The 26514-nt window shown below is 39.3% G+C and overlaps 1 protein-coding gene across 1 annotated transcript in view; it reads left to right on the top strand.

Moving 5' to 3' along the window:
* Positions 1 to 18252, top strand: part of UBE2G2 (ubiquitin conjugating enzyme E2 G2) — a 44365-nt gene extending 26113 nt beyond the window's left edge. The window contains exons 2-6 of the mRNA XM_063429911.1: positions 1689 to 1724; positions 3956 to 4001; positions 14062 to 14180; positions 16227 to 16367; positions 17403 to 18252. Coding sequence (XP_063285981.1) covers positions 1689 to 1724; positions 3956 to 4001; positions 14062 to 14180; positions 16227 to 16367; positions 17403 to 17515 — 455 coding nt within the window. The 3' untranslated portion in view covers positions 17516 to 18252. The remainder of the gene's footprint in view (positions 1 to 1688; positions 1725 to 3955; positions 4002 to 14061; positions 14181 to 16226; positions 16368 to 17402) is intronic.
* The last annotated feature ends 8262 nt before the right edge of the window (positions 18253 to 26514 follow it).

Raw genomic sequence — 26514 nt, 5'->3', positions numbered from 1 at the left:
AAAGAATTCCCATCTGGAATACAGAAAATTACATTTTCTGAATGCCCAGCCAGGAATTACAGTACCCTCTGATTCACAGGTCTGACACTCGTGTCCTGAAGCTGGTTGACAAACAGTTGACTGTACCGCTTGTCCTGTGTGTTTATCTGGCTGTCCATTCTTGTGACGATTAAGTCACGCCATCTTCAAACTTCAAAGGTGCAGATTAAAGGTTTGAAGCCCAGAAACCACAAGAACACATAACCCATCCACTCATCTTAATGGATGTAAACAAGGTCCAACTTCAAAAAATGGTAATTATAAATGGGATGTGGGTAAAAGGAGTAGGCTTTAGTCTTTTAACTCTCAATATTGTGTACCAGCTTTGTATTTAGTGAAAATAGCTATAAAAATAAGTCAGTTCAAATCCTTATGTATGTTGCAAAGCACTTAGAAATAAAAATAATCTAGTTACATGTATGTGTATGGGGCGAGGGCACTGGGGTATTGAAGATTAATGAAGGTTCTGGCCATTCTATATTTTTAAGCCCAGTAATAAAAGCCATGTTTTGAAACACTATGTCTGTCATAACAGTAACTGCAGGCAATGCATATAAAATAGCTCAGTTTTTAAAGCCAGAAATAACATTTATTAGGAGCCTTTTCACTCTGGATTTTAAACTGAAATGAACAGTTGCTGTTTGGATCGCAGGTTTAATTTTTGATAAATTAAGTGGTTGTAACAAGCTATTTGCAATGTACTTTGGAGCTCATGTTTTTTATTTTTAAAATTAAAAACATTTAACATCCTGACAAACACCAGGTTAAACCTTTGTTGTAAGATATGTATTGCGCTTTAACAGAATACTATAAGAAGAGAGATATATGCATTTCTCTCTCATTTTCAACCAGTTCCCCAAAATGTCCTGCTTTCTTCAAAGACCAGGAAGTGACGGAACTCTTTTAATGATTGCAGTGGAAGCAGTGCAGCATCTCAAAAACCTGGAGATTTCTGAAAAAGAAAATTATGAATGGGGCTCACCTAGACACGTTACATTTGTAGGAGAATATATCACCTAGGCACGTTACATTTGTAGGAGAATATATCACCTAGGCACGTTACATTTGTAGGAGAATATATGTTTCTCGTACACGCCTTTACTGAATAGAGCATGTGGGAAAACATACAGCTGTAAATCATTTTTTTTTTTTTTTTTTTTTTTTTATTGATCCCAACAATTTATATTGGAAGTGGGCGATGAGGTGCATCCCCCTCCCCCACACCCCACAAAACAAAACTGGACAAGTAGTTTTTTTTTTTTTTTTTTTTTTTGTTTCCTTTTCATGGCGTTTCTTATACTGGCAACCACTTATGTGTTTCATTCTTCTTTCCAATATGCTTTCTGTAATTACCATAACAGTATGCTGTCCATACATTTTTTTCAAGTGTACTCCAGATTAGTTTTTATGTTTTGTACTCAGATTATTAGATTATTATTTTTTTATGGTATTGCAAAACACTTAGCGGTTCCAAAATAGTCTGCAAGACTATATTATGTTTTGTCTTTAAAATAACTGTACAATATCCAAAAAATAAACGGACTGAGAATGGAAAAATCTGCAGAAATATAGCAAATATAATCCTATTGCCATGAGTTGTTTTTTTTTTTTTTGTCTAAAGCTGATTTATTGTCTTGTCTGTATTTCAGAGCTGACACTGAACCCGCCAGAGGGGATTGTAGCAGGTAAGTCCCTCGTCCTACCTTTGAGAGATGTTGCCTATTTATCTCTATAATGACTTCACCTGTTGGATATTTAATATTACTTTTGTTATAAAGCTAGTTAGTGTTTGATTTGTTTCATGGTTATATAGGTTTCCAATGTTTTTCCATCTAAAAATTATTTTTTAAAATATACTCTACAATAAAAGTGGTTTGAAGTAGAAGTTTATAAAGGGTGTTGCGAAAATGTGTAGATCTCATCCACAAACTATAATTCTATCTGATTAACCTTAAAGGGACACTATAGTCACCTGAACAACTTCAGCTTAATGAGGTTGTTTAGGTGAGTGCTACAGCTACCCGGAGCCTTTTTCTTGTAAGCACTGTATTTTCTGAGATGCAGGGTTTACATTGGAAGCTTGGAACACCTCTTGTTGCAGTCAATCAGACGGCCACCAGAGGGACTTCCTATTCACAATAGGGGGGGGACGGGACCTACTGTCCCCCCCCCGGCCCCCACCCCTGGGCGGGTGCGGGCCCTAAAACTCACATTGGGGGGCGGACTTATTGTCCCCCCCGGCCCCCACCCCTGAGCGGTGGGTGGGGGCCCTAAATACAAAGGGAGGGGGACCCTAGTTAACCCTTCCCCCCCCCCCCAAAAAAATATCTCCCTACCTACCCCCCTCACCCTAAAAATAATGAGGGGGGGACCTTTAACTAAAAACCTGTAAAAAAATGAGATAAAAACAACAACTTACCATTCGATGTTTTCTTTCTTCTAAAATCTTCTTTCTTCAGCCCCAAAAAAGGCCAAATAAAAAGCCATAATAACCGACGCAATTAAAAAAAAAAAAAAAAAACCCGAGCGCAAAAAAAATAATCCAGGTAGGTAGGGAGATATTTTTTTTTTTGGGGGGGGGGGGGGGGGGAAAGGGTTAACTTTGTATTTAGGGCCCCCACCCACCGCTCAGGGGTGGGGGCCGGGGGGGACAATAAGTCCCCCCCCCTTATTATGAATTTTAGGGCCCCCACCCGCCGCACAGGGGTGGGGGCCGGGGGGGACAGTAGGTCTCCCCCCCATTGTGAATTTTAGGGCCCCCACCCGCCGCTCAGGGGTGGGGGCCGGGGGGGACAGTAGGCCCCCCCCCTTATTGTGAATTTTAGGGCCCCCACCCGCCGCACAGGGGTGGGGGCCGGGGGGGACAGTAGGTCCCCCTCCTTATTGATAATTTTAGAAAGCGAGCTGAGCTGTCAGTCAGACAGCTCAGCTCGCGAACGCGCATTCCGCGCACATGTGCGGTAAAGCGCTCAGGTTCTTCATAGGGCGGCTGTCAATGCCGCTCTATGAAGAACGCGATTGGGGCAGCGCGAAGCCGCGCATGCGCACCACATCGCGATGACGCTTCTCTCAGAGAAGCGTCCTATTGGGCCCCGCGATTTCGTCATTTTGACGAAAAAGGGGGCGCGGCATGGCTGGGAGCTCGGCGCTGAAACGGAGGTACGTTTTTAATATAAAAACGCTCCGAAAATAATTTTTAATCAATGAAAGTTCATATAAAAGCAAGAAGGAAGGCTGGGGGACCTGTCTTTCTTGCTTTTATATGTTGACTATAGAGTCCCTTTAAGGTATGGAAATTTGCTTAAATGAGGTCTAATTACACCAATCACTGGAATCTGTTGGCTATTATTAGTGCCCTCTTAACAACAGAAGTCACATGAGAACTCAAGACAAAGCAACACTTTGCTGAAAGAGTGTCCCATCCCTGCTGTTTTCTGAAGTCTTCTTTATGTAAAAACAGCTCCAAAAACTCACAACAGCTTGGCTTCATTTTAATTTACAGATTTCCCGTTCCCTTTTTAAACACGGAATGGGTAAGCCATTAATGACTGACATTGTCAGCGCACGTTTATGGGCAATATTCGTAAAGATGTAGGCTGAGTATTATGGGGAATATAGTCTCCAAAACATACAGTTTGAAGATGTGTCATCACTGTGTAGATTATCCTGAACATGAAGGAAATAGGTCTTGTGAATCTACAAAATATGGAAATTTTAAAATACAGCCAACAGCATCAATTATAAAGCTTTTTGTTTTGTTTGTTTTTTTGGGAGGGGGGCAGACACGTTGGCTCCAGTGGTTCTTCTGGGCAGTTACATCCTGTATTGCTGTAAATGCTGCTTTGTTTAGATGTGTACAGCGTTCCTTTGTGTCTCACAAATTTTCCACTAATAAATGCCCTGCGTTCTTTTATAGGGCCCATTAATGAGGAGAACTTTTTTGAATGGGAGGCCCTAATCATGTGAGTTGATCATAATGGCCTTTTTACTGTTTCTTGGAACAAAGATGTTATTGCTCAAATATGACTGTTATAAATGTAGTTATACTATAAAATAAATTGCAAAAGTAATAAAATGTGTTGTTGTTTTTTCTCCCCAATGGATAATGATGTTTCTGCAAAGAAATGTTACACTGTTCAAAAAGTAAATTACCTAAATAAATAAATAAAAATAGCTGCAGCATTGTAAGTAAAGATAAAAATGGAGCTAGTCTGTTTTTAGGTGTCACTAGAATTTCTCTGTGCAGTCTTTTTAGGAAACAATCCCTTATTAAATTCATTAAAAACTAAAATATATCAGTTTTCTCATAAAGGTGGTGCAGGACAAGTGGATTATATGCTACTGTTCCTCTGCTAACTGGAAGCTTTTACAAAGATGGTTTGTTAGCGAGTGAATATGTGCTGTCCTGCCCCCAGGACAGCCTTATAATTGCTTTCAACTTCTGAAATAAAAGGGAATCATGACGGAATATATATATATATCATAGATATGTCATGCTAAGTGTATTTTGATATTAATATATATATACCGTATATACTAGAGTATAAGCCGAGGCCCCTAATTTTACCCCCAAAAAACTGGAAAACTTATTGACTCGAGTATAAGACTAGGGTGGGAAATGCAGCAGCTACTGGTAAATTTCTAAATAAAATTAGATCCTAAAAATTTTTATATTAATTTAATATTTATTTACAGTGTGTGTATAAAATGAATGCAGTGTGAGTGTGTGTGTTGCAGAGCCTTGGTGGGGGGTGGGCATTTTTATTATTATTTTTTAATTATTTTAATCATTTTTTAAAATTATTATTATTAAAATATTAATTTATTTTAATTGTATTATTATTTAAATGTTTAATTTTTTTTTCCGTCCCCCCTCCCTGCTTGATACATGGCAGGGAGGGGGGCTCTCACTCCCTGGTGGTCCAGTGGATGGGCACTGTGTAAGAGGGGGGCTGGCAGAGAGTTTACTTACCTCTCCGTCAGCTCCTGTCAGCTCCCTTCTCCTCCGCGCCGGTCCGTTCAGCACCTCTGTCAGCTCCCAGTGTAAGTCTCGCGAGAGCCGCACTATGACCCTGCAGCTCTCGCGAGACTTACACTGGGAGCTGAAAGAGGTGCTGAACGGACCGGCGCGGAGCAGGAGGGAGCTGACAGGAGCTGCAGGAGAGGTAAGTAAACGCTCTGCAGCCCCCACAGCCCCCTGTCTGTATTATGGCAATGTAAATTGCCATAATACAGACACTGACTCGAGTATAAGCCGAGTTGGGGTTTTTCAGCACAAAAATGTGCTGAAAAACTCTGCTTATACTAGAGTATATACGGTATATCTCAAAATACACTTAGAATTAAATTATATATACATCTATGTATATATAAATAAATCAAAATAATACGAAATATATATATCATATACAAAATTACATAAATAATTTCATAAATATACACATAGACTTCAAATATATAAATATGCATATATATTTAAATTCTACATGCGTATTTATGTAATATTTTTACATAATTAAGTAATTTTATTGATTGCAATTTGAGGGACCTGCCTGGCAACCCAGGCCGAAAGTCCAGAGAATTTAATTTGCTAGCACTGTATTTAAAGGGACACTCCTGGCAGCCCTTTTTACTCACCTCGTTCCAGCGCCGGCAGCCTTGTGAAGCCGCGCCCCCTATTTCGTTAAAATGCCGAAATAGGTGGGCGGGAGCAATCAGACGCTTCCATTTGGAAGAGTCATTGCTCCCTTGTGCGCATTCTAGGCTTTGCCGCACATGCGCACATACTTCATAGGGATGACAGCTCAGCTCGCGGTCTTTGCCCGCCCCCTCTCCTCTGCTGACAGGCAGGAGAGAGAAGGCGCGCACACAGTGCCTTCTCTCTCCTGCACAAGTCAGACGTATTTTAATACGTCTGACGTGTACATGGCCTTTTTAGGGCCATACATGATGGCCACTGGAGGTATTCCTATCAATCAATGTAAACACTGTATTTTCTCTGAAAATACAGTGTTTACATTAGATTGCCTGCAGGGAGCTATAGATCTCACCTGAACAACTACATTAAGCTGTAGTTGTTCAGGTGACTATAGTGTCCCTTTAACCCTGTAACTTTCTATGACACCCTAAAACCTGTACATGGGGGGTACTGTTTAACTCAGGAGACTTCGCTGAACACAAATATTAGTCATATAACATGGGGGGTACTGTTATACTCGAGAGACTTTGCTGGACACAAATAATAGGGTTTCAAAACAGTAAAACATATCACAGCGATGATATTGTCAGTGAAAGTGACTTTTTATTATTTTTCGCACACAAACTGCACTTTCACTGAAATCATTGTTGTAATACATTTTACTGTTTTGAAACCCTATTATTTGTGTTCAGCAAAGTCTCTCGAGTATAACAGTACCCCCTATGTACAGGTTTTATAGCTTTTTTGAAAGTTACAGGGTCAAATATAAGGGTCAAATATCTTTACATAGAAAATTGCCAGGTTGGTTATGATGCCTTTGAGAGCGTATGGTAGCCCAGGAATGAGAATTACCCCCCATGATGGCATACTATTTGCAAAAGAAGACAACCCAAGGTATTGCAAATGGGGTATGTCCAGTCTTTTTTTAGTAGCCACTTAGTCACAAACACTGGCCAAAATTAGCGTTGAATTTAGTTTTCTACTTTTTTCACACACAAACAAATATGAACGCTAACTTTGGCCAGTGTTTGTGACTAAGTGGCTACTAATAAAGACTGGACATACCCCATATTGAATACCCTGGGATGTCTACTTTAAAAAAAAATAAAAAAATTATGTACATGTGGAGTGTGATTCAGAGATTTATGACAGATAAATGTTACAATGTCACAATATATATTTTAAAACCGCAATTTCCTATTTGTACTTATAGCCCTATAACTTCCAAAAAAAAAGCACGTAAACACTGGGTGTTTTTAAACTCAGGACAACATTTTGAATCTATTTAGCAGTTTTTTTCATTAGCTTTCGTAGGTAAGTAAAAGATTTTTCAAGCAAAAGTCAAAAAACTTCAAAATTTTTAAATTTTTCACCATATTTTATTATTCTTTTTAAAGTAAATTATATGAAATGATACAAATAATGGTATGTGAAGAAAGCCCTTTTTGTCCTGAAAAAAACAATATATAACTTGTATGGGAACAGTAAATGAGAGAGAGGAAAATTACAGCTAAACACAAACACCACAAAAGTGTTAAGAGCCCTGGTCCTTAATGTACAACATGGCCAAAACAGGCCGGTCCTGAAGGGATTACATTTAGAAATGTGCGTATTTGTTTAAAAGTTAAAAACAAAACAAAGTTTACTAGCTTGTAAGATCTTGAAAACCTAGTGAGCTATTAATACTTTATTTTTTCGACATTCTTTATTTTTGTTGTGCAGTGGTACAAACACAGGTAAGCAATGGCATATGACAGAAACGTGAGAATTGTATGGAAAACATAAAACTGCATGTCATGGTAAGCTGCACCCTTTTTTTTTTTTAATAAAACAAGCTATAAGACAAGATATAGGGAATCAGGCTGGATATGCATCAGTAGTCATCAAAACGTGCTTGGTATGCATGGATGAACAATGAAAAAATAATCCTACTAGACCAAGTATACATGGATCTTAAGAGTTTTATAGAACAAACTTATGAGACAGGATTATTATTCTACAGGCATAATATACAACACAGCTTAGCTACTTGATGATTAGCTGAATAATATTGTCACCTTATCTTAGCCATGACCCTGCTTGTACTCCTAAATTAAACCTGCAGTACTTGAAATGAAACCAGCGTTGTATAATAAGGGACCTCTCGGGGTACACGGGCCAGCAACTACCGCATAGGCTTGAGACATTGCAACTTAAAATCTAACTTGGCCAGTAAGTAATTTGCAGCAGAGCAGTCCTGTGCACAATCCAGATTAACCCAATGCCTGTGTGGATCGCAGGCATTTGCTTCTTGACAGGTAGGCCAAAAGTTCTGTAGCCGCGAAGACTCCAAGCCCAAGGGTAGCCACCAGCCAGATGAGCATTTACACTAATCCTTTTGGGCTACTCACTCCTGGTGAAGGATTTACATGGGTCTGTTAAAATGCTTCAAAAGCAGAGCTTAGTATGGCTGGGGAGATCGGCCGCCTGTCCTGCACTTGCTTCACCCGGTAGGCCACACACATGCCATGCGTGTAAATCCACCAAATTCGCTTACGGGTGCTTCCAGACTGATTGCACCTCAGATCAACAAGATTACCTAGTGACCCCAAATTGTTATAGTGCCACTGATAGTCCAAAGTGAGATTAAAATGTTGCATTACACACAAGGCTCAAATGAAGTGCTGCAGCTCAGTCAGGTCCTGCCCACCCGTTTATTTCCATTAACTAATTTGCTATTAAAGGGACACTATAGTCACCCAGACCACTTCAGCTCAATGAAGTGGTCTGGGTGCCAGGTCCCCCAGGTTTAAACCCTTCAGATGTAAACATAGCACTTTCAGAGAAACTGCTATGTTTACATTTCAGGGTTAATCCAGCCTCTAGTGGCTGTCTTCCTGATAGCCGCTAGAGGCGCTTCTGCGGCGCTGAATGCAAAAATCACATCCTGCGTGCTGAACATCCATAGGAAAGCATTGAGAAAAGCTTTCCTATGGACTGCTTGAATGTGCGCGTGGCTTTTGCCGCACATGCGCATTCCGTTCCACTCGGGAGCTGACGTCGGAGGAGGAGAGGTTCCCAGCGCCAAGGGAGCCCGGTGCTGGATTAAGGTAAGTAACTGAAGGGGTTTTAACCCCCTTCAGCGCCAACGGAGGGGGGCCCTAAGGGGGGGGGGGGGGGAACGGACACCTAAGGGTTGTATAATGTCAGGAAAACAAGTTTGTTTTCCTGACACTAGTGATCCTTTAATTGATAGTTGGAACAGAGTGATCTTCTGTACCTCTAGTTTTTAAATAATTACATGTCATTTGTACCTTAATGGAAACTATTATTTGTTTTATTTTTTTATTTATTTTATATAAAATTTATTTATTTTATATATAAATATATATATACAGTAGTTTGAGATCTTCTTATATTCCTAATGGCTAGGGTTACCATATCCACCAGGTTTTTATGGACACACATACTTTTATTATATTTATGAAAAGGCTTGCCCTGCAGGATCATTGCCTAATTACTGAATCTTATACACCTGAATTCTTCATACTACAGGGCTAACCTTTTCATGACCTGCCCATCAATACATATACGTGATATGTGTCCCTGAAAACATGGCGAGTATGGTAACACTACTTATAGCACTTATAGCTATGTGATCAGTATAATAATTATATACCTTACTCTCGGCAGAGACTGGCCCTACATTGTGGTGGAAAAAGCTAATCTCTGATGATGGGTTATGATCTGAAAGCTCTGTCCTCTTAAAAGACTGTGCCAGCTCTGTCAGACAGCTGCCTGCCTCCTGTATGATGTGCAGCCTTTAAGACATGCCTTGCAGGCAGATTGTTCAATTATAGCCCTGCACACCCTTCCTATTAAGAGGAGCGCCGTGACCTTGCCATTAGAGCATGCTTTGATTTTTTTTTTTTTTTCTATACTGTTTTGTACTGTTTTTTTTTCTGTTTTGTTTTTTTTCCCCCAATAAATCCTGAACAGGGAGAAAAGGAGTAAATATTGCAGACAAAGTCTTTGAAGTGAGTGTTTCATAACTGAAAGTGTAAATTACATTATTAGCAAGAGTTTCCCAACCCTTCCCTTGGTTCTGTATTATGTCAGACTGCTCTGCTAAGCTGCTTGTAGTATGTACTGTAAACACACACCTGGACTCCTGGTGATGTACGGTTTTTGACTCACATGCTAATTTAAAGCTGTGCTCATGTGAAAGTGAAGATGGAAAATACACGAGATCTATCATTTCCCAGGATTTTTAATTTTTATGCTTGCTTAAAGCGGCACTGTCATGCCGAACTTACCTTTCCCCAATTCCTCTTCTCTTCCTCTCTCATGATCTGTTCTTCTTTTCTTCCTTTCTGATTTAGTTTTCATTAAAACACAAGACAAAGTTGGAACTACTTTGTCTTATGTATTTTTTTCTACGCTTTACCAGCTTTGACCCAAGGAGGAGCTTAATACCTCTCCATTTCCTGTGGTGAAATACATTTTCCCACAATCCTTACCTCTCCTCCTGTGTTCTCGTGTTGCTACATTCGCCGTTCAAACAGCCATTCGCTACTGAAACTACAGACTGGGTATAGTTTGTCCACTCGTGTTAAGATGCAATTCAGTACTTTTTGTTCGGCTCAGACGCGTGGAATGAGACGCGTGAATGGAGGGGCTGGGGGAAATGGGATATGTGAATGGAGGGGCTGGGGGAAATGAAACATGTGAATCGAGGGGCTGCAGGGAAAGAAGATACATGGAATAAAGGGAGGGCCGACTGGGGAGGGAATGAGGCATATTGGACAATATTTGGAATGAGACAATATTTGGTTCTGTTGAATACTCCAACAAATTTAATTGCGGCTCTTGAATGTTTCTAATTTTAACATGAAGCTCTTACAGACATGAAGCTTGGCCAGCCTGGTATATGGAAACCTTGTATGTGTTCTAAACAATGTGTCTTGTGACTAAATGAAGCTACAATTGCATTATATCAAGTTTTACACTTGCTCTTGAGGATTCTTAATATTGGCTTAGTCCTTGTGTTCTTTTGCTACATTACAGTTTGTATTTACTATTGTGTACTAATCCAGCTTCCAATCCTTTTTCCTTCCATAACGCTTATATTGGAGATCATTAGGAGGACACTGGGAGTTAAAATCATCTTTATTGTAAAAACAGTGGAGTACAGCAAGTTTATACTTGCTTAATTCTTCCTCTGCAACACAATTCCAAGTTACTTGTTTCTCTTTCAGGGATTAGAGCCCTTTTTTCTCACTAGGATGTTCAGCTCTCCCTAGAAGAAGAGTTAGATCATCTAATACTGGTGTTTCATAATAACGTCTCATCTGCCTTTACTTATTTTTTTGTTTAAAAAGATAAGCAAATAATGTGAGATTTGGAAGAAACTCCATCCTGAGAATATTTTGTTTTCTGCTATAACTTCTTTTCATCATTTTATTGGTCTCATAAGGCTGTATGTGGTGGTGAACATCTAACAAAGACTTAATATTTGAATGTCATCAATCTTTAAAGTGCAGCTGCAGAAAGGAAACAGAAATGGGAAAAAATGTTAGATCTGATCGGTATGCCTACATGTCACTCTATATAAATACATGTAATTACGGATACTGAGTATCTTCTTCAAAATGCTCAGAATATGTGTGATCTGATTAATGTTTTTTTTTCCATTTTCGCACTCCTATAAATAGAATAAGCACAAAACTACCATAGTGTATGCATGAAGAGATATTTGTTTAAAAAAAAAAAAATGCAGTAAAGATTAAAAAAAAAAAGTGCAGTAATGTCACTTGTATTGTGGGTGTTCACTACATCACAAAGCCTGATGTAGTGTTTATAGTGGCAGCAGATCCCTGGTGCCCTCCCACTACAAAAAAAGCTCAACGATAGCCTCCCATAATGTTATAATGCAATGAATTTCAGAATTAAGAATTAAAGGGACACTATAGTCACCTGAACAACTTTAGCTTAAAGGGACACTATAGTCACCTGAACAACTTTAGCTTAATGAAGCAGTTTTGGTGTATAGAACATGCCCCTGCAGCCTCACTGCTCAATCCTCTGCCATTTAGGAGTTAAATCCATTTGTTTATGAACCCTTGTCACACCTCCCTGCATGTGACTTGCACAGCCTTCCATAAACACTTCCTGTATAGAGAGCCCTATTTAGGCTTTCTTTATTGCACGTTCTGTTTAATTAAGATTTTCTTATCCCCTGCTATGTTAATAGCTTGCTAGACCCTGCAAGAGCCTCCTGTATGTGATTAAAGTTCAATTTAGAGATTGAGATAAAATTATTTAAGGTAAATTACATCTGTTTGAAAGTGAAACCAGTTTTTTTTTCATGCAGGCTCTGTCAATCATAGCCAGGGGAGGTGTGGCTAGGGCTGCATAAACAGAAATAAAGTGATTTAACTCCTAAATTACAGTGAATTGAGCAGTGAAATTGCAGGGGAATGATCTTTACACAAAAACTGCTTTATTTAGCTAAAGTAATTTAGGTGACTATAGTGTTCCTTTGAGGGTTACTCCAAGCACCCTGACCACTTCAGTGACCTGAAGTGGTCATTGTGCCTATGGTCTATATGTGCAGTATTTCACTATAAAATGCTGCACATATGAAGTTTAACCTCTCTGCTGCTGGAGGTGTAACTCCACCTCCCGCTGTATCATTGGGGTGTCCTAATTAGCCAGTAATGTCAGTTCGCCGCATATTTGTATGAAAGAGGTCAGTAATGCAGCTCTGCTGAAGCCGAAAGCACATCACCAGGGAGCCTCGGAGCCCAGTGGGGGCACAGTTAAGGAGACAAGCCAATGCTAGTGGTATAATGCTTGGAGTAACCCTTTAAGAGCTCAATATAAAATTCGCACTCACAAACAAGGTACTGTACATATTGCGGTCAAACACTGCTTTACTGTCTTCAGTATTAGACGCAGTTCTTGGCACAGCCAGTTTCATCTCTCGCCTCCTCGATTTAAACAACATAATGCATGTGCCGGTTTAGTGGGTAACCCTTCTGTCTCACAGATTTTAAACAGTGTTGGTGTTATGTTGAAACTGATTATGTGCTCACTTCATCAAGACATAGCTTTATCTGTGAATTTGGAAATATTGCCTTTTTCTGTGCATAATTTTTCCTCCACACCACCTGCCATCTAAATTCTTTTAGGGAGAGTACTACTTATCCAAACTTGAGACTCTGCAGGTAACAGACAGCTAGTGCATGTGCACAAATTCTGATGTTGTGCACCACGCATCGCAATATGCACTTTAGTCTGGTTTCAGCCATTCAAACCATGTATGTTTTTTAGCTGAATAAGTGGTGCTTCAAACCAAGGGGGGATTAAATTTAGTGGTTCCATGGAGTAAGGGTAAGCAAGGGAAAGTGTAAATGTTACAAGATACTTTATATTAATGGGAAATAAAATTAGTTATCTATACATTGTGCAAGCATAAATCCTTACACATGTACAGATGTTAAGAAATAAATATGGTTGCGCATTCATCTGTCAATAAAGTCTGTTGTGATGGTATAAGACACTATTGAGTAATGATGAGATCAGACGAGCCATGCTGATGGTTCTCCTGCTCTCTGACACAGAAAATTAAGAGTATGCTTTGTATTAATATTATTTTTATTATAGCAGCACTTTACAGTGGATGGACGAACAAACATGTAGTTGTAACCAGAGAAGTTGGACACACAGGAACAGAGGGGTTGAGGGCCCTGCTCAATGAGCTTACATGCTAGAGGGAGTGGGGTAAAGGGACACAAAAGGTAAGGATGGTATTAGAGAAGTATAGGGCAGATAGATTTGCATGTTGTCCGCATTGAAATGATATTGGAAGCCAAAAGAGCTGATGAGTTTACCAAGGGATGCAGTATAGATCGAGAACAGTGGGGGACCAAGGACTTAACCTTGAGGGACACAAACAGAGAGGAGTTGTACTTACTGTTGTAATGGAATGAAAGATGTCCGTTATGTCACCGGTGCAATGAGAATGAAAACATGCTGAGCTCATTGGAGACAATTTTCCTGCTTGGACAACTGTTCCGAAGTAGGACCAACAGAGTAGAATAGAAGCAGTCTGTCATGACTGCAGTGGCAGTGTTGGGGCTAAGGTGAGTATTTTAATAATAAATAATTTATCTTTATGATAAATTAAACATGTATTGCTTTAGGGTCTTTTTCATTAATGGGGACATGCAACCACAGGTTTAACTGAATAAGTGCAATACATAATAATTCACAAAGAGATGGTTATATGTAATATTTTATTTTCATTGATAATTACAATTTTTCTTTACTTTTGGCTGTAGGGGTCCTGAAGATACATGTTTTGAGTGTGGAGTATTTCCAGCAATACTTAGCTTCCCTTTGGATTATCCACTTAGCCCTCCAAAAATGAGGTTTACTTGTGAAATGTTTCATCCAAACAGTAAGTATGCACACATACGTATATTTGTTTTGATGTTTGCATTGCAGCCTTTATTTCCACTGTGCTGTGTGCTCACTTCATTTTGGGTCCCCCCCCCAGCCCCCCCCCCCACATCCCCAACTGTTAAGTATTTTTCATTGACCTTATGCCAGTGTAGTGACAGTGGCATCTGTCTCTATGTTCCTGTAAGTATTTGATAAAGCACTGTTTTGCACACCAGGCTTTATCACACTAACTTGGGCCTTGTTTTGAATGATTTAAAGCGGCACTGTCACGTCGAACTTACCTTTCTCCTATTGTTTCCTCTTCTCTTTCTCTCTCAGAATCTGTTCTTCTTTTCTTTATTTCTGATGTTGTTTTCTTTAAATCATTAGACGAAGTAGAGACTACGTTGTCTTATGTATTTTTCCTGCGCTTGGCTTTCTTTGACCAAAAGAGGAGTTTAAGTCTGCTCCATGTCCTGTGTCAGAGAATTCTCCTTGACACAGGAAAAATACATAGGTCAAAGTAGTCCCTACTTGTCTTATGTTTTAAAGAAAACAAGATTAGTAATAAAGAAAAGAAGAACAGATTCTGAGAGTGGAAGAGAAGAGGAAACAATAGGAGAAAGGGAGGTTCGGCATGACAGCTCCACTTTAATGTTTCTGGACAAGCTTTAAAATTATTTAAAGGAACACTAGAGGGTCAGGAATACAAAAGTGTATTCCTGACCCAATAGTGATAAACACTCTAGATCCCTTGCCCCCCTAAAAAATTGTTAAAACTCTGCCGGCGCTTGCCCCAACCCGCCTCCTCAGCTCACCTCATCAGAACTGATGATCTCAACCAATCGCATTAAATGTTCTATAAATGGATGCTTTAAAAAAACAAACAAACAAAAAAAACATTTTATATAGAGGCAGGCTTAAGGTGCAGCATTCTGCAAAACATGTATTTAGTTTATGCAAAAACTATAAAGATTTGAGCATGCAAAAAAATACACCATATTAATGAGGCTTAAACATATTAAATGCATTAAAGTAGTATTGGTTCCCAGAGTGTCCTTTTAATTAAAACTTTTTTAATAAATAAAACCAAATGGGATCTATATTTTTTTATGATTGACTCTAAATGGGGCTGTACATATTTCAGTAGAAAACGTTCAGCTGAAATGCATGCTATAGTCACCAACCTCTTTGAAAGCTGTGAGAGCTCTTGGATTATTTGTAGTTTGTTTATTTTATTTTAAAGGGACACTATTAACTACAGCTTATTGTATTTGTTCTGGTGAATATAATCTGTCCCTTCAGGTGTTTTACAATAAACACAGTTTTAGTTTTTTTTTTTTTTTTGCGATAAAAGACAGTGTTTACATTACAGCCTAGGGATACCTCCACTGGTCACTCCTCTGTTGCTTCCTGACATTCAGTGCCTCCACCCTGTGCATGGAGACACTGAACTTTCCTCATAGATATGCATTGATTCAGTGCATATCTATGAAGAGATGCTGATTCACCAGGGCTGTGTTTGGCTTTTGCTAGCTCTGCCCTTGATCTGCCTTCTTGACATGCTCAGGCAATCTAATGCTTTCCTATGTGAAAGCATTGTGATTGGCTCAGATAATCAATTCTGACAATGTCAGCCAAGGAGGCAGAGCCAGCAGACTGGAATAAAGGTAAGATTTTGCTATATTTAGGGGAGGGGTGGGTAGATGGTGTATTTAACACTGTTGGGTCAGGAATAAAGGTTTGTGTTCCTGACCCTATAGTGTTCCTTTAATAATTTGTTTTTAAAATGCCTTGAAAAGTGCTTGAATTTTCATTTAATAATTTTAGAATTTTTAATTTGTCTTGCTTACAATTTAGTTCTACAAACTAAGCACAGTAACTGTCAATATTCACGGAAAGGCTATCAAAACAATTGAATAACTGAGTAACTACACAAGCATATTATTAGAATCTTGCTAACTTGATTTCTTACTTTGGTATAAAGTGATTACATCGGGATGTTGGTATGCTCTAAGATAACCTGTGTACAAAATGATTGATTTCTCACATCTTTTGCAAGTATATCCAGATGGAAGGGTCTGCATCTCCATTCTTCATGCTCCAGGGGATGATCCAATGGGATATGAGAGCAGTGCAGAGAGGTGGAGTCCTGTGCAGAGTGTGGAAAAGATCCTACTGTCTGTCGTAAGCATGCTGGCAGGTGCGCAAATATCTCATTTTCTAAAATTCTTTCGTATACAATAAAATCAGCACAAGTAGATAAAGTGACGCAAAAAAGGATGGCAATGTAATGATCTGTTTTAAATTTAGTTGTTCTTTGTTTTTTGCTCTTGTTTATGTAAAAAAAGGTTGTGTAATTCCCCGCTAAACCACATTATTAAAGTGTCCATAGTCTGTATAGCGCTATAGAACGTCTCCCCCCTGCATTCTAAATAGTTGCTCTGTACCAAGAAATCCGTAGAAATATTTGATTGTATTTTGAAAAACTGCATTTCTGCATTTCTGTTCTCATTTCTGTTATTTTTAAGTAGTTTTACAGCAGAGCATTTGTTTTAAATCTAGTTTAAAGAACCACTATAGTGCCAGGAAAACATACTCGTTTTCCTGGCACTATAGTGCCCTGAGGGTGCCCCCACCCTCAGGGTCCCCCTCCCGCCGGGCTCTGGAGAGAGGAAGGGGTTAAACACTTACCTTTCTCCAGCGCCGGGCGGGGAGCTTTCCTCCTCCTCTCCTCCTCCTCTCCTCCTTCCTCGCGAAGTCTTCGGCTGAATGCGCATGCGCAACAGGAGCCGAGCGCGCATTCAGCCAGTCACATAGGAAAGCATTTACAATGCTTTCCTATGGACGGTGGCGTCTTCTCACTGTGATTTTCACAGTGAGAAGCACGCAAGCGCCTCTAGCGGCTGTCAATGAGACAGCCACTAGAGGCTCTGGAGGCTGGATTAACCCTCAGTAGAAACATAGCAGTTTATTTGAAACTGCTATGTTTATAAAAAAAAGGGTTAATCCTAGAGGGACCTGGCACCCAGACCACGTCATTAAGCTGAAGTGGTCTGGGTGCCTAGAGTGGTCCTTTAAGGAGAGCTAATTTGCCCAACATGGCTACACAAGTTCAGAATTACATTTTATAAGGAATTGTTTTGGCCAGTTTTAGTCATTCAACATAAAAAAGTCTCCCAAAATGTGTATAAATTGATATATGAAGATAACATAACATAAAATGTCTTGCCCTCAGAACCGAATGATGAAAGTGGTGCAAACGTGGATGCCTCAAAAATGTGGAGAGATGATCGTGAGCAGTTTAACAAGATTGCTCGGCAAACTGTGCAGAAATCCTTGAGTCTGTGAAGAAACCTTTCAGTATTGCACAAAGGAGATGATTCGTTATGTCGTATTACTATTAAACAGACGTTGAAAGCCAACTTCTCAATGCTAGAGTAATTAAAACATCATTTTCACAATGACCGATGAGACAAAGGTTCTCCATGGCAACGGCCAATTTAATTGCTCAATTATTTTCAAGTATCTGAGTGATGTTTTTATCTTAGCTGAATGAAGGATTGTTTTTGATACAACTCTCAGCCACTGTGTATCACAACCTAGAGATACAATTGGTCCTCTGTGAACATACATTTAGTACCAGGACTTTGGTTCCTTGGTTCCGCATTTGCTACTTCATATGACAATTAAAGTATTGAACAGTATTTCGTACACCAGACATTATTTCTTTTGGGTAGAAAGTTTTGCTAATTAAACTCATAATGGATGTCAAGTTTGCTATTGGTGGCCCTGCCAACTACCGTGTACTGCATGGAAGACGTAGAGTTCTAGCTAGCTAATGACAATGCATTAAGAAGCTTGTGTACGAGCATAACCTGGTCTGCACAATAATTTTTATGTATATGCTTCCTGCAAAGTACTGCTAGACCGTTTGGCAAATCATTCAGAAAACACATTACTAAAGTTGCATTTTTATATGGTTTCTATAAGCGCATATAATGCTTCTGCTTTGTAGTTCATACAAATGTTTTATTTCAGCATTCAAAGTTTGTTACTCAATTGCCAAAAATAAATCTTCAGCACATTTTCTGTGTTTGAACATATTTACACACACACACAACAGATTCAGTACCTTTTGTTAATTCTTGTGGCATTGACAGCAATATTTTCACTTTGGCATATTTTCAGAAGGAAAATACCCCATGAATGAGGGATGCCAGAGGGGTAGGTGTTGGTAAAAGGGGTGATGCCAAATTTCGCAATGGTTAGGTGTCCAGCACTTGCTTTATAGATGCAGTGCAATATTGTTATATAAGCAAATTGTATCCTATAATTTTTTTTGAATCACTAGAACAAGTTTTGGAGGTCTTAGGGACTACATTTATAACATGTAGGTTCTAAATTTTACAGATTACAGCTTTAAAAAAACAAAACAAAAATTTTTTTTTTATATACAATAAGTGTCCCTCAGATGTGTAAGCAGTGTGGTTTCTCTATTGTCCTATATCTGTATTTAATTTACAGAATTCTTTCTAAAGAAAAGTAAGAACCGTTTTTGTGTATGTGCTCATGAAGGTAGGACAATAGAATTCTTTCTTCAATAAATTATGGTGCTTGTTAGAAGAAAACATCCAATAAGTAATACAATTGTCTGCCTGCTTTGACCACCTACATGTGAAATAATTGCATTTAACATCTGTGGTAAATTAAAGGGCTACTCCAACCACCATAACCACTTCTGCTTGTAGAAATCTGTACATGCAGTGTTTCAGCTTGAAACGCTGCACATACTGACACATCTTCACTTTTGTGCCAGGGGCTTGTTACAATCCCAGAACATGTGACTCCAGCAGCTTTTCTCCATTTTCATGAAAGGCCTCCCCTTTCTACATCATTTGGAAGACTTTCTGAAATTTCCAGTCATTTTTTTTTTTCTTTCTCCCAAAACCAACTTTTGGAGTACTTGACATTCAATAGGTAAACAAGAGATGTAAGCTCCAAATATTACTGTCTTAATAAAAAAGCAAGTGGACACAATTTTGTCTGGAACCAGGGATTACTCCAGTTCAATCACACGTGCGAACCTCCCTCTAATGTGTTAGAATATTGTTTACAGACTCAACACTTGGCTTATTTTTTATTGGCACTAGTTATGTAAAAGGGTTTGTTGGAATTTGTACAATCTTCCAGTATATGAAAGTAAAATTTCTTGATAACATGTGAATGTGAGAGAGTAGAATTTTTATGCCAGAGCACTTGAATAATAACAATAAATCTACAAGAGGGATCTAAGCCAAACTTGATAGGCTGAATAATATTGCACCCTTTCCATCGTTCATTAAAACAAGAATGACTAGCAGGGGAACACCCAATCTTGGCAGAAAGGGACCTCTTATGAATCCCTCCGATAACACTATGTTAAATTAAACATAATTATGCTGCTACGGGGCAAAATACATTAATTTGCACTCTGTTGCAACATGTACTACATGTATCACCAGGCCATTGCACATAGGTAATGTTTATATTGATGATAAAATGTATAACACCTACAAGAGGAGTTTTTAGTTTATACAATGAGGTGTGTTTATTGAACTCTGAAAGGTTTATTCACTTAACCAGAAATTGTGGAAAACTGAGAAGGGAATCACAGAAGTAAGGCCAAAATATAGCTTTGAAAAATTTGTCCGACTTGGCTATTTTACTGCTTTGCTGTATTGACTGGTTTAGTAAATAATTTAATTTAAAAGGCAAACTGGTATCTGCCGAATGCAGTCAGGTAAGTGGATTCACCAAATTTTTTTTTTTATTGGCGCAGGTCTATCTCTACCATTTGTTTCAATTGAGTTTAAAAAAAAAAAAAAAAACATTCTTAGGAGCTGAACTTAGATTAACCTTGTACTTAGGATATCAACTCACAAAGCTGTTTATGGATTTTGTACTGACCTTGGAGGTAGTCTTCAAAGGAAAGGACTACAAAGCATGTCTCATCTTGGGGTTTAGAGAAGAAATTCCGAAGCATATCTGTGTGGTTAGGGCACAGCAATGAAGGAGGATGTCAGATCGGAGCACAGGCCAATGCCTGATCTACCAAAGCACTTCCCTGCTGCCAAGTCAGTGCATATTACTGTAATAATCTCACCTGCTTTTACAATTCCGACAACTCTGGTATCATGTTTTATCCAAGTTGAGACAACCGTTTACGTGCAGGCCTATGCATCCTAAAATAGCACCTATGGAACGCTAACCTATGAGGTCTAATTTGGAAGAACCAATCTCCTGCCTACTTTTTGTTTTGAGTTACGTAAACACTTGTAGGGGAGCAAGTATCTAGCATGCACACACCAGAAAAACTGGTGCTCCTTGTCACGGCTACCCGCGATTCTGTCGGCATAGCCACAAGGAAACATAGCGGCTACACCAACAGAAAAATCAAATACCTTTGTCGCGGCAAACTGCTGCCCGCCCTCCTCCTATCCCAGTCCCCAGCGAGTACGGCGGTCCTAGAGATGCTGGCCGCTGCGGATCCGGTTTTAATAGGAGACTTCCGCCCATATTAAAGATAGCGCCAACGTGCATGCGACGTCAAGTCATAGACGCGCACGCACGTTTTGGCGCCAGAGGTCAGAAACAGCCAGTTACAGCCTAAGGAAGGTTATTTAAACCCAAATTACCTTTTTTGACCGTGCTCTTTTGTAGTTTCCACTAGCTGGTTATCTGAGAGTGTGTTCCTGATTGCTTTTTCTGGTATTTGACTTTGGCTTTGTTTTGAAATCCCTAATTTCTGGTATCGTTGTGTCTCTTTCTGTGTCCCTGACCTCGGCAAGTATTTTGACTATTCTCAGGTACATTAAGTCCGGCGATTCTAAGGTCCGGTTAGACGTTATCCTTAGTGCTAGGTGTGATACAATTCTGCGTGCTGGATCAACTATAATCCAGACACTACTTACCTGGAGCAGATCCCAAATATACCAGTAAGTGGCCCTGCAACATGTATGGGCATATAGCATGGCTGCCACCTTGACTCCAAACCCTGCGTGTGTTGAAATGACACGGAGGGCGCAATTTGTTTTTATAACTCATGTGCCTTTTAGTGCGCCAATCTCTAGCCCAGGTATAGGCGACTTTCAGCAATCCAGATGTTGTGGACTAAGTCTTTCTTAATGCTTTGTCAGCGTTCTGGCTGTATGCAATATGGTAGATGTAGTCCACAATACCTGCAGTGCCAAAGGTTACCTACCCCTGGGTGAACCAGTTCCACAGCTCTTTCTCCCAAGATGTCTAATAAGCCTGCCTTTGTGATTACAAATGTATGCGGTCTGCTCTGACTATCAAACTAGACCTGACTATGTGATTGCATCTCCCTTTGAATCAAGTTGGAACTGAAATGATTGTCAAAAATGGACATCTTTCTTCCCTAGCACATGGCTATTGTGATAGATTAAAACCTTTTAGCCACATAAATGAAAGCTCTATGACACATGATGATGGTCCGTCTCTGAGCTCCCGCAGTGAGAGACACATTTTCGCTCACATTTAAGTTCAATGCTTTCCTATGGGGATTCCGGCAATGCTGGAAGTCCTCATGCATAGTGTGAGGACGTCCAGCGTCGTTTAGACGACCAAAAGTCACGGAAATCCCTCTAGTGGCTGTCTAGAGAAGGAGTTAACCCTAGCAGGTAATTATTTAAGTTTATAAAAAAAAAAAAAAACTGCAATAATTACATGCTCAGGGTTAAGGGTGATGGGAGTTTGCACCCATGCCACTTCAATGGGCAGAAGTGGACTGGGTGCCTACACTGTCCCTTTACTACAGAGTCACAGATACTAATCAATATTCACTATGTGGCAGAACCAACCTCGCCACTGGGCATTGGAGAAGCCTGTTTGCCCGCCTCCTGCCTGCCTATGGCCCCTGGGAGATTTGACCCTTTAAATACAGGATTTGGGCATGTTGTATTGTATTATGCTGCTACTGGCCCTTTAAGAACCATATGGGGGACATACTGTGGAGTTACTCCGTGGCCACCATTTCATGTATCAGAGGCACATGGTGAGAACAATGGATGGAAGCCATTTTAACTCACAGACACTGTTTGGACTTTTCTACACGGTGCCATCTCGCCTGGATTTGGTGCACAAAGACATCGTGCAGTAGTTTTAAACTATACAACAGGGGACACATTCTACAGTTATTATTTTTCATATAGCCTGTATATGTTCTGCGGAATCTGCATTAAACTGTATCTTCCAAACTACTGAACGGACCTGGGTGAATTTTGGATATGTGATTCACACAGATCCCCCGGTTCTGAGGATATACATTTATATGGGGTTATTGCATGTTTTGGGGTCCCTGTGATATGTTTTATTAAGCTGTATTTCTCTGTCTGTGATAATTATATTTCACATTGTGTTCAGTAATCATATCACAGGCAGAGGGGAGGATTTTGTGCGGGAGTGTGTGTGTATTTTACTTATTGATTGGTTGTTCTGTAAAACCCTATGGGCAGTACTATGTTTGTGGATTGGGAATAAAAGAGGCTGTATGTGCCAGTACAGTTAGTTCTGCTTGACCTCAAAACGAAGTGTTGTCTCGTTATTGGGGGAATTGGATTGTATGCTGATTGCCAGGAGTGTAAGCTGATTGTATGCTTTTCCTGTTCAGCTGTTTACAGCATTCATATGCTTGAGAGCATTCATATGCTTCTACGGTTCGGTGGTTGTGGTGTCTGCTGCAGTGCTTGGAGTCCTCAGGAAGTGCTACGAGGATCCTTCAACGGAGGTACCCAGTCGGGGTGCCCTTCGATCCGTTACACACTAACTTCCTCAGTATGTAAGTCACGGATGTACATTGTCTGACATACTTTATATTCCAGTTGTTGTCACCTCCTAACCTTTCTTTCTCATTACATATATAGATCAGTGGAAATCACTATACCTGGTGGATTGACACCTGACACCTAAATATAGCTCTATTAACAATAATCTGTCAGCAAGGAAGTTGCTCTCTCAGCTATTAGGACATGTGTGCATACCAAGGTCACAACTAATTTGGTTTCTGCCATACATTTCAAACAGACTCTCTAGTATCATGCCCTGAGGATCACTTAACTGTACTTATAATTGCCAATTTCTTCAAAAGTACAGATACAGTTTAATAATAGGGTTGTCTTATTAGGGATAAAAGAATGAAGCATAGTAAATAAATGTAAGATTTAAGCAGATTAATTATATACTATATCAGTCCAACATTGGCTCAAAATAAGTATTTTGGGGCCCGATGTAATGACTGATCATTGTATCAAACAGCTAATTACTGTGGCCAGTATCTTAGTGCTGGTTCTAGAATGCTTCCAGCTTGGATTTTAGTGTACTTGAATGTGATATGATGGTTCTGGAGAAACAGAGCTCGTTTACAATTCTTTCTGTAAAAAAAGCTATCTATTGATAACTGGTAGCAAACTACAAATTACCACCAGATTTACAACTTTTCCCCAAAATTTTTGTAGCCCATCGCTAACAGCTGCTGCTACATATACCAACCATTTGCAGAATAGTGACTTTTCCGTACAGCACAGTAACACACACCTAATCAAGCACGCGTCACCCTGTGTATCCACTACCAATAGACAAATAGTGGCTGGCCAGTAAAAAGTAGTGACCGGGTTAAAACAATAGTTTTTGTTCATAGGATGTCTAGGTATTTAACTGTTGTTAAAGTCTGTGAAGTTTTCGGGGTTAAATGTTGCTGGTACAATGAGATAGTTGTAAACCAGTTAAAAAACAGTTGCTAAGTGGAGGGTAGCAGTTATTCCCTCTTTGATGTTTAGGACCAGAAGTCAAAAGCATAAATACGGTGACCAGTGGTGGCTCGAAGAACAACATATAGAAGGGGCACATAAGATACCACAGATAAAACTTGGAGGGCACTAGTGATTTACACCACTAAAAATAAATATATATAAATATGCACATAAACATATTTAGAGGTTGCAAGTGACACATCTATAGTTTACAAATTGGGGGGAGAGGGGGGGAAACGGTACTAAGGATATTTAAAGAGCACCAGTGTTTGCCAAAGTTGCAAACAACGGCGCCAGACGCAAAATTCAAGCAATGGCTTCAAGTGCTGTTTGGATTTCTCTTTGATGAGGCAAAGTGATCCCGCCCAAAACTTCATAGAGGTGGCTTAGTACAGGGTCACCACCTGCTATGAGCGAACAAGCAATGCAGTGCACAAACATAGACCCACTCGACACTCATCGGAAGCATTCGGGAGAACAGGAAACCTTGTCAGAGTGCACTCCCTAACGCTTCCGATGATTGGCAAAATGCTCACTAATTGCAGATATTGCTTTTGCCAATTAAACGCAGCTGGCACATTACATGCAATGTTGCCTCCCATTTATAGTAGTCGGTGTGCATAGAAATATTTTATTGTGCAAATTTTGTTTTCTCTCCCAGTTATAAAAGTACGTGCGCTCTGAATGTTTGCATAAATGTAAACCTGAAATTGTTTCAAGAATTTATTTTTTTCACAGCCTCTCATTGCTAATAAAACCATACTGCCATATTAAATATAATAGGAATTATTGTATATATTATCCTCACATGCCATGTTGCCTACATTTATTATATTGGCCACATGCCATACTGCCTATATTTAATTCAGTTTGCATCATTTTTATTATGCCCATATGCCACATGACTTACATATATTTCAGTTTGCCTCCAATGTATTATAATCGCATCATGCCACATTGCCTAAATTGTATTATGCCCACATTCATGCCTCTATAGTCACATCCATGTCCCACATGCCACATTTTTCAATTTGCCTCCTTGTATTATGCGCACTTGCCACCAATTTATAGTTTGCCTACATTGTATTATGCCCACATCGACGCCACATTACCTACATTGTATTATACCCACATCCATGCTACTTTTGCCCGCATTCATCCAAACGTGCTGGTGCTTGCCTCTGCTTAATACCCAGAGAAACTGTGTGGGAATAAATACATGGAGAGTGGTAAGGATGGTTTTCAGCATTCTGAAAAATACTAGCTCGGCTGACAATTTGCCAATGAAAGCAATAATATGACATATATATCACAACACCACCAGCGCTGGGAATTGAGTGGGGTTATGTAACTTGAGATGCATTTTTTTTGCCGCTCCCAATTCATTGTACGTGATACTCCCATCTTGGTAACATCCATTTTTTTTTAAGAGGGAGTTCATCTGCATTGGGTAGTTTTAGCAAAAGATCATTTGTAGACTTGTGCAAATATTTGTTATTTGTTATGATATCGTTGAGGTAATAGAGTTTTAATATCTGGAAATTTCAATAATTTTATGAACGAAATTAGTTTATAATTGTCCCAAATTCATTTATAAATGAACAAATTTAGTTAATCTATGAACGAATTTCTGGCACATTTTTATTATTCCAAATACAAGGCATAGATTAGCTCATGATGGCCAAGAATTGAGTTTTATTTAGGAACACCCCCTTGCTGTTTGATTGTCAGCCAGGGGATGTTCCTTAGTAAATTTATAAAAACGCAGATTTCTCATTGATATATGCACTTTTACCAACTAGGATACTCCCCATCAATAAGGCATTTCAGTGCTTTTGGTATGTGGAGTGGTCCTTTAATAAAGTAATAGTCTTGTAGTGGTCATGGTGCCCATACCAATGCAAGTATTCAAATTGATGGCTACAGCATGGAGTTTGTGTTGGCTATCATAAGCTAAACCCTGCTATGTAGGGCCAGTTTATTGGCTGAGATCATCAGCTGATCGCTCTTAATGAATTAGGAATATTTGAGCAATTAATGAATTAGGAATATTTGCACGTGTCTAGTAATTTGGATACTGAATGTAAACCTGTTAAATGTGTGTGTGCTATTCAGTTTTTCTTTGTAGTTATTCAAAGCAAATGTACTGTAGGCTCATATCTCTAAAAGTGATTAAACATTTGGGTATGTCGACTTGTGTGTTGACTTGGGAAACTACATGAAACATATGGAGGAAAACAGCAGAGATTTGTTTTATTCTTAAAATGTGTGAATATTTTAATGAATATATATTTATTTTGAATAAATAGAAACCCAAATTTAAGATAGACTGCACTTTTTTGTGTGATAAATATATGTTACAGGCTAGATATGCATGCCTAGTTAGGCAGTGTAATGTCCACTTGCTAGTAATTAAGACTTTCTAGACATTCAAGAGATTAGAACATATGTAGGAGTGAACGTAAAGCATGATATAGGTTAGGTAAGAAACAAACTAGACTCCTGAAGTAACGCTATAACATTCTTCCATTAGCCAGGAGG

This window comes from Pelobates fuscus, chromosome 8 (genome assembly GCF_036172605.1).
Source record: "Pelobates fuscus isolate aPelFus1 chromosome 8, aPelFus1.pri, whole genome shotgun sequence".
NCBI classification, from domain to species: Eukaryota; Metazoa; Chordata; class Amphibia; order Anura; family Pelobatidae; genus Pelobates; species Pelobates fuscus.
The sequence above is the reverse complement of the archived record's forward strand: the minus strand, read 5'-3'. Positions and strand labels throughout refer to the sequence as shown.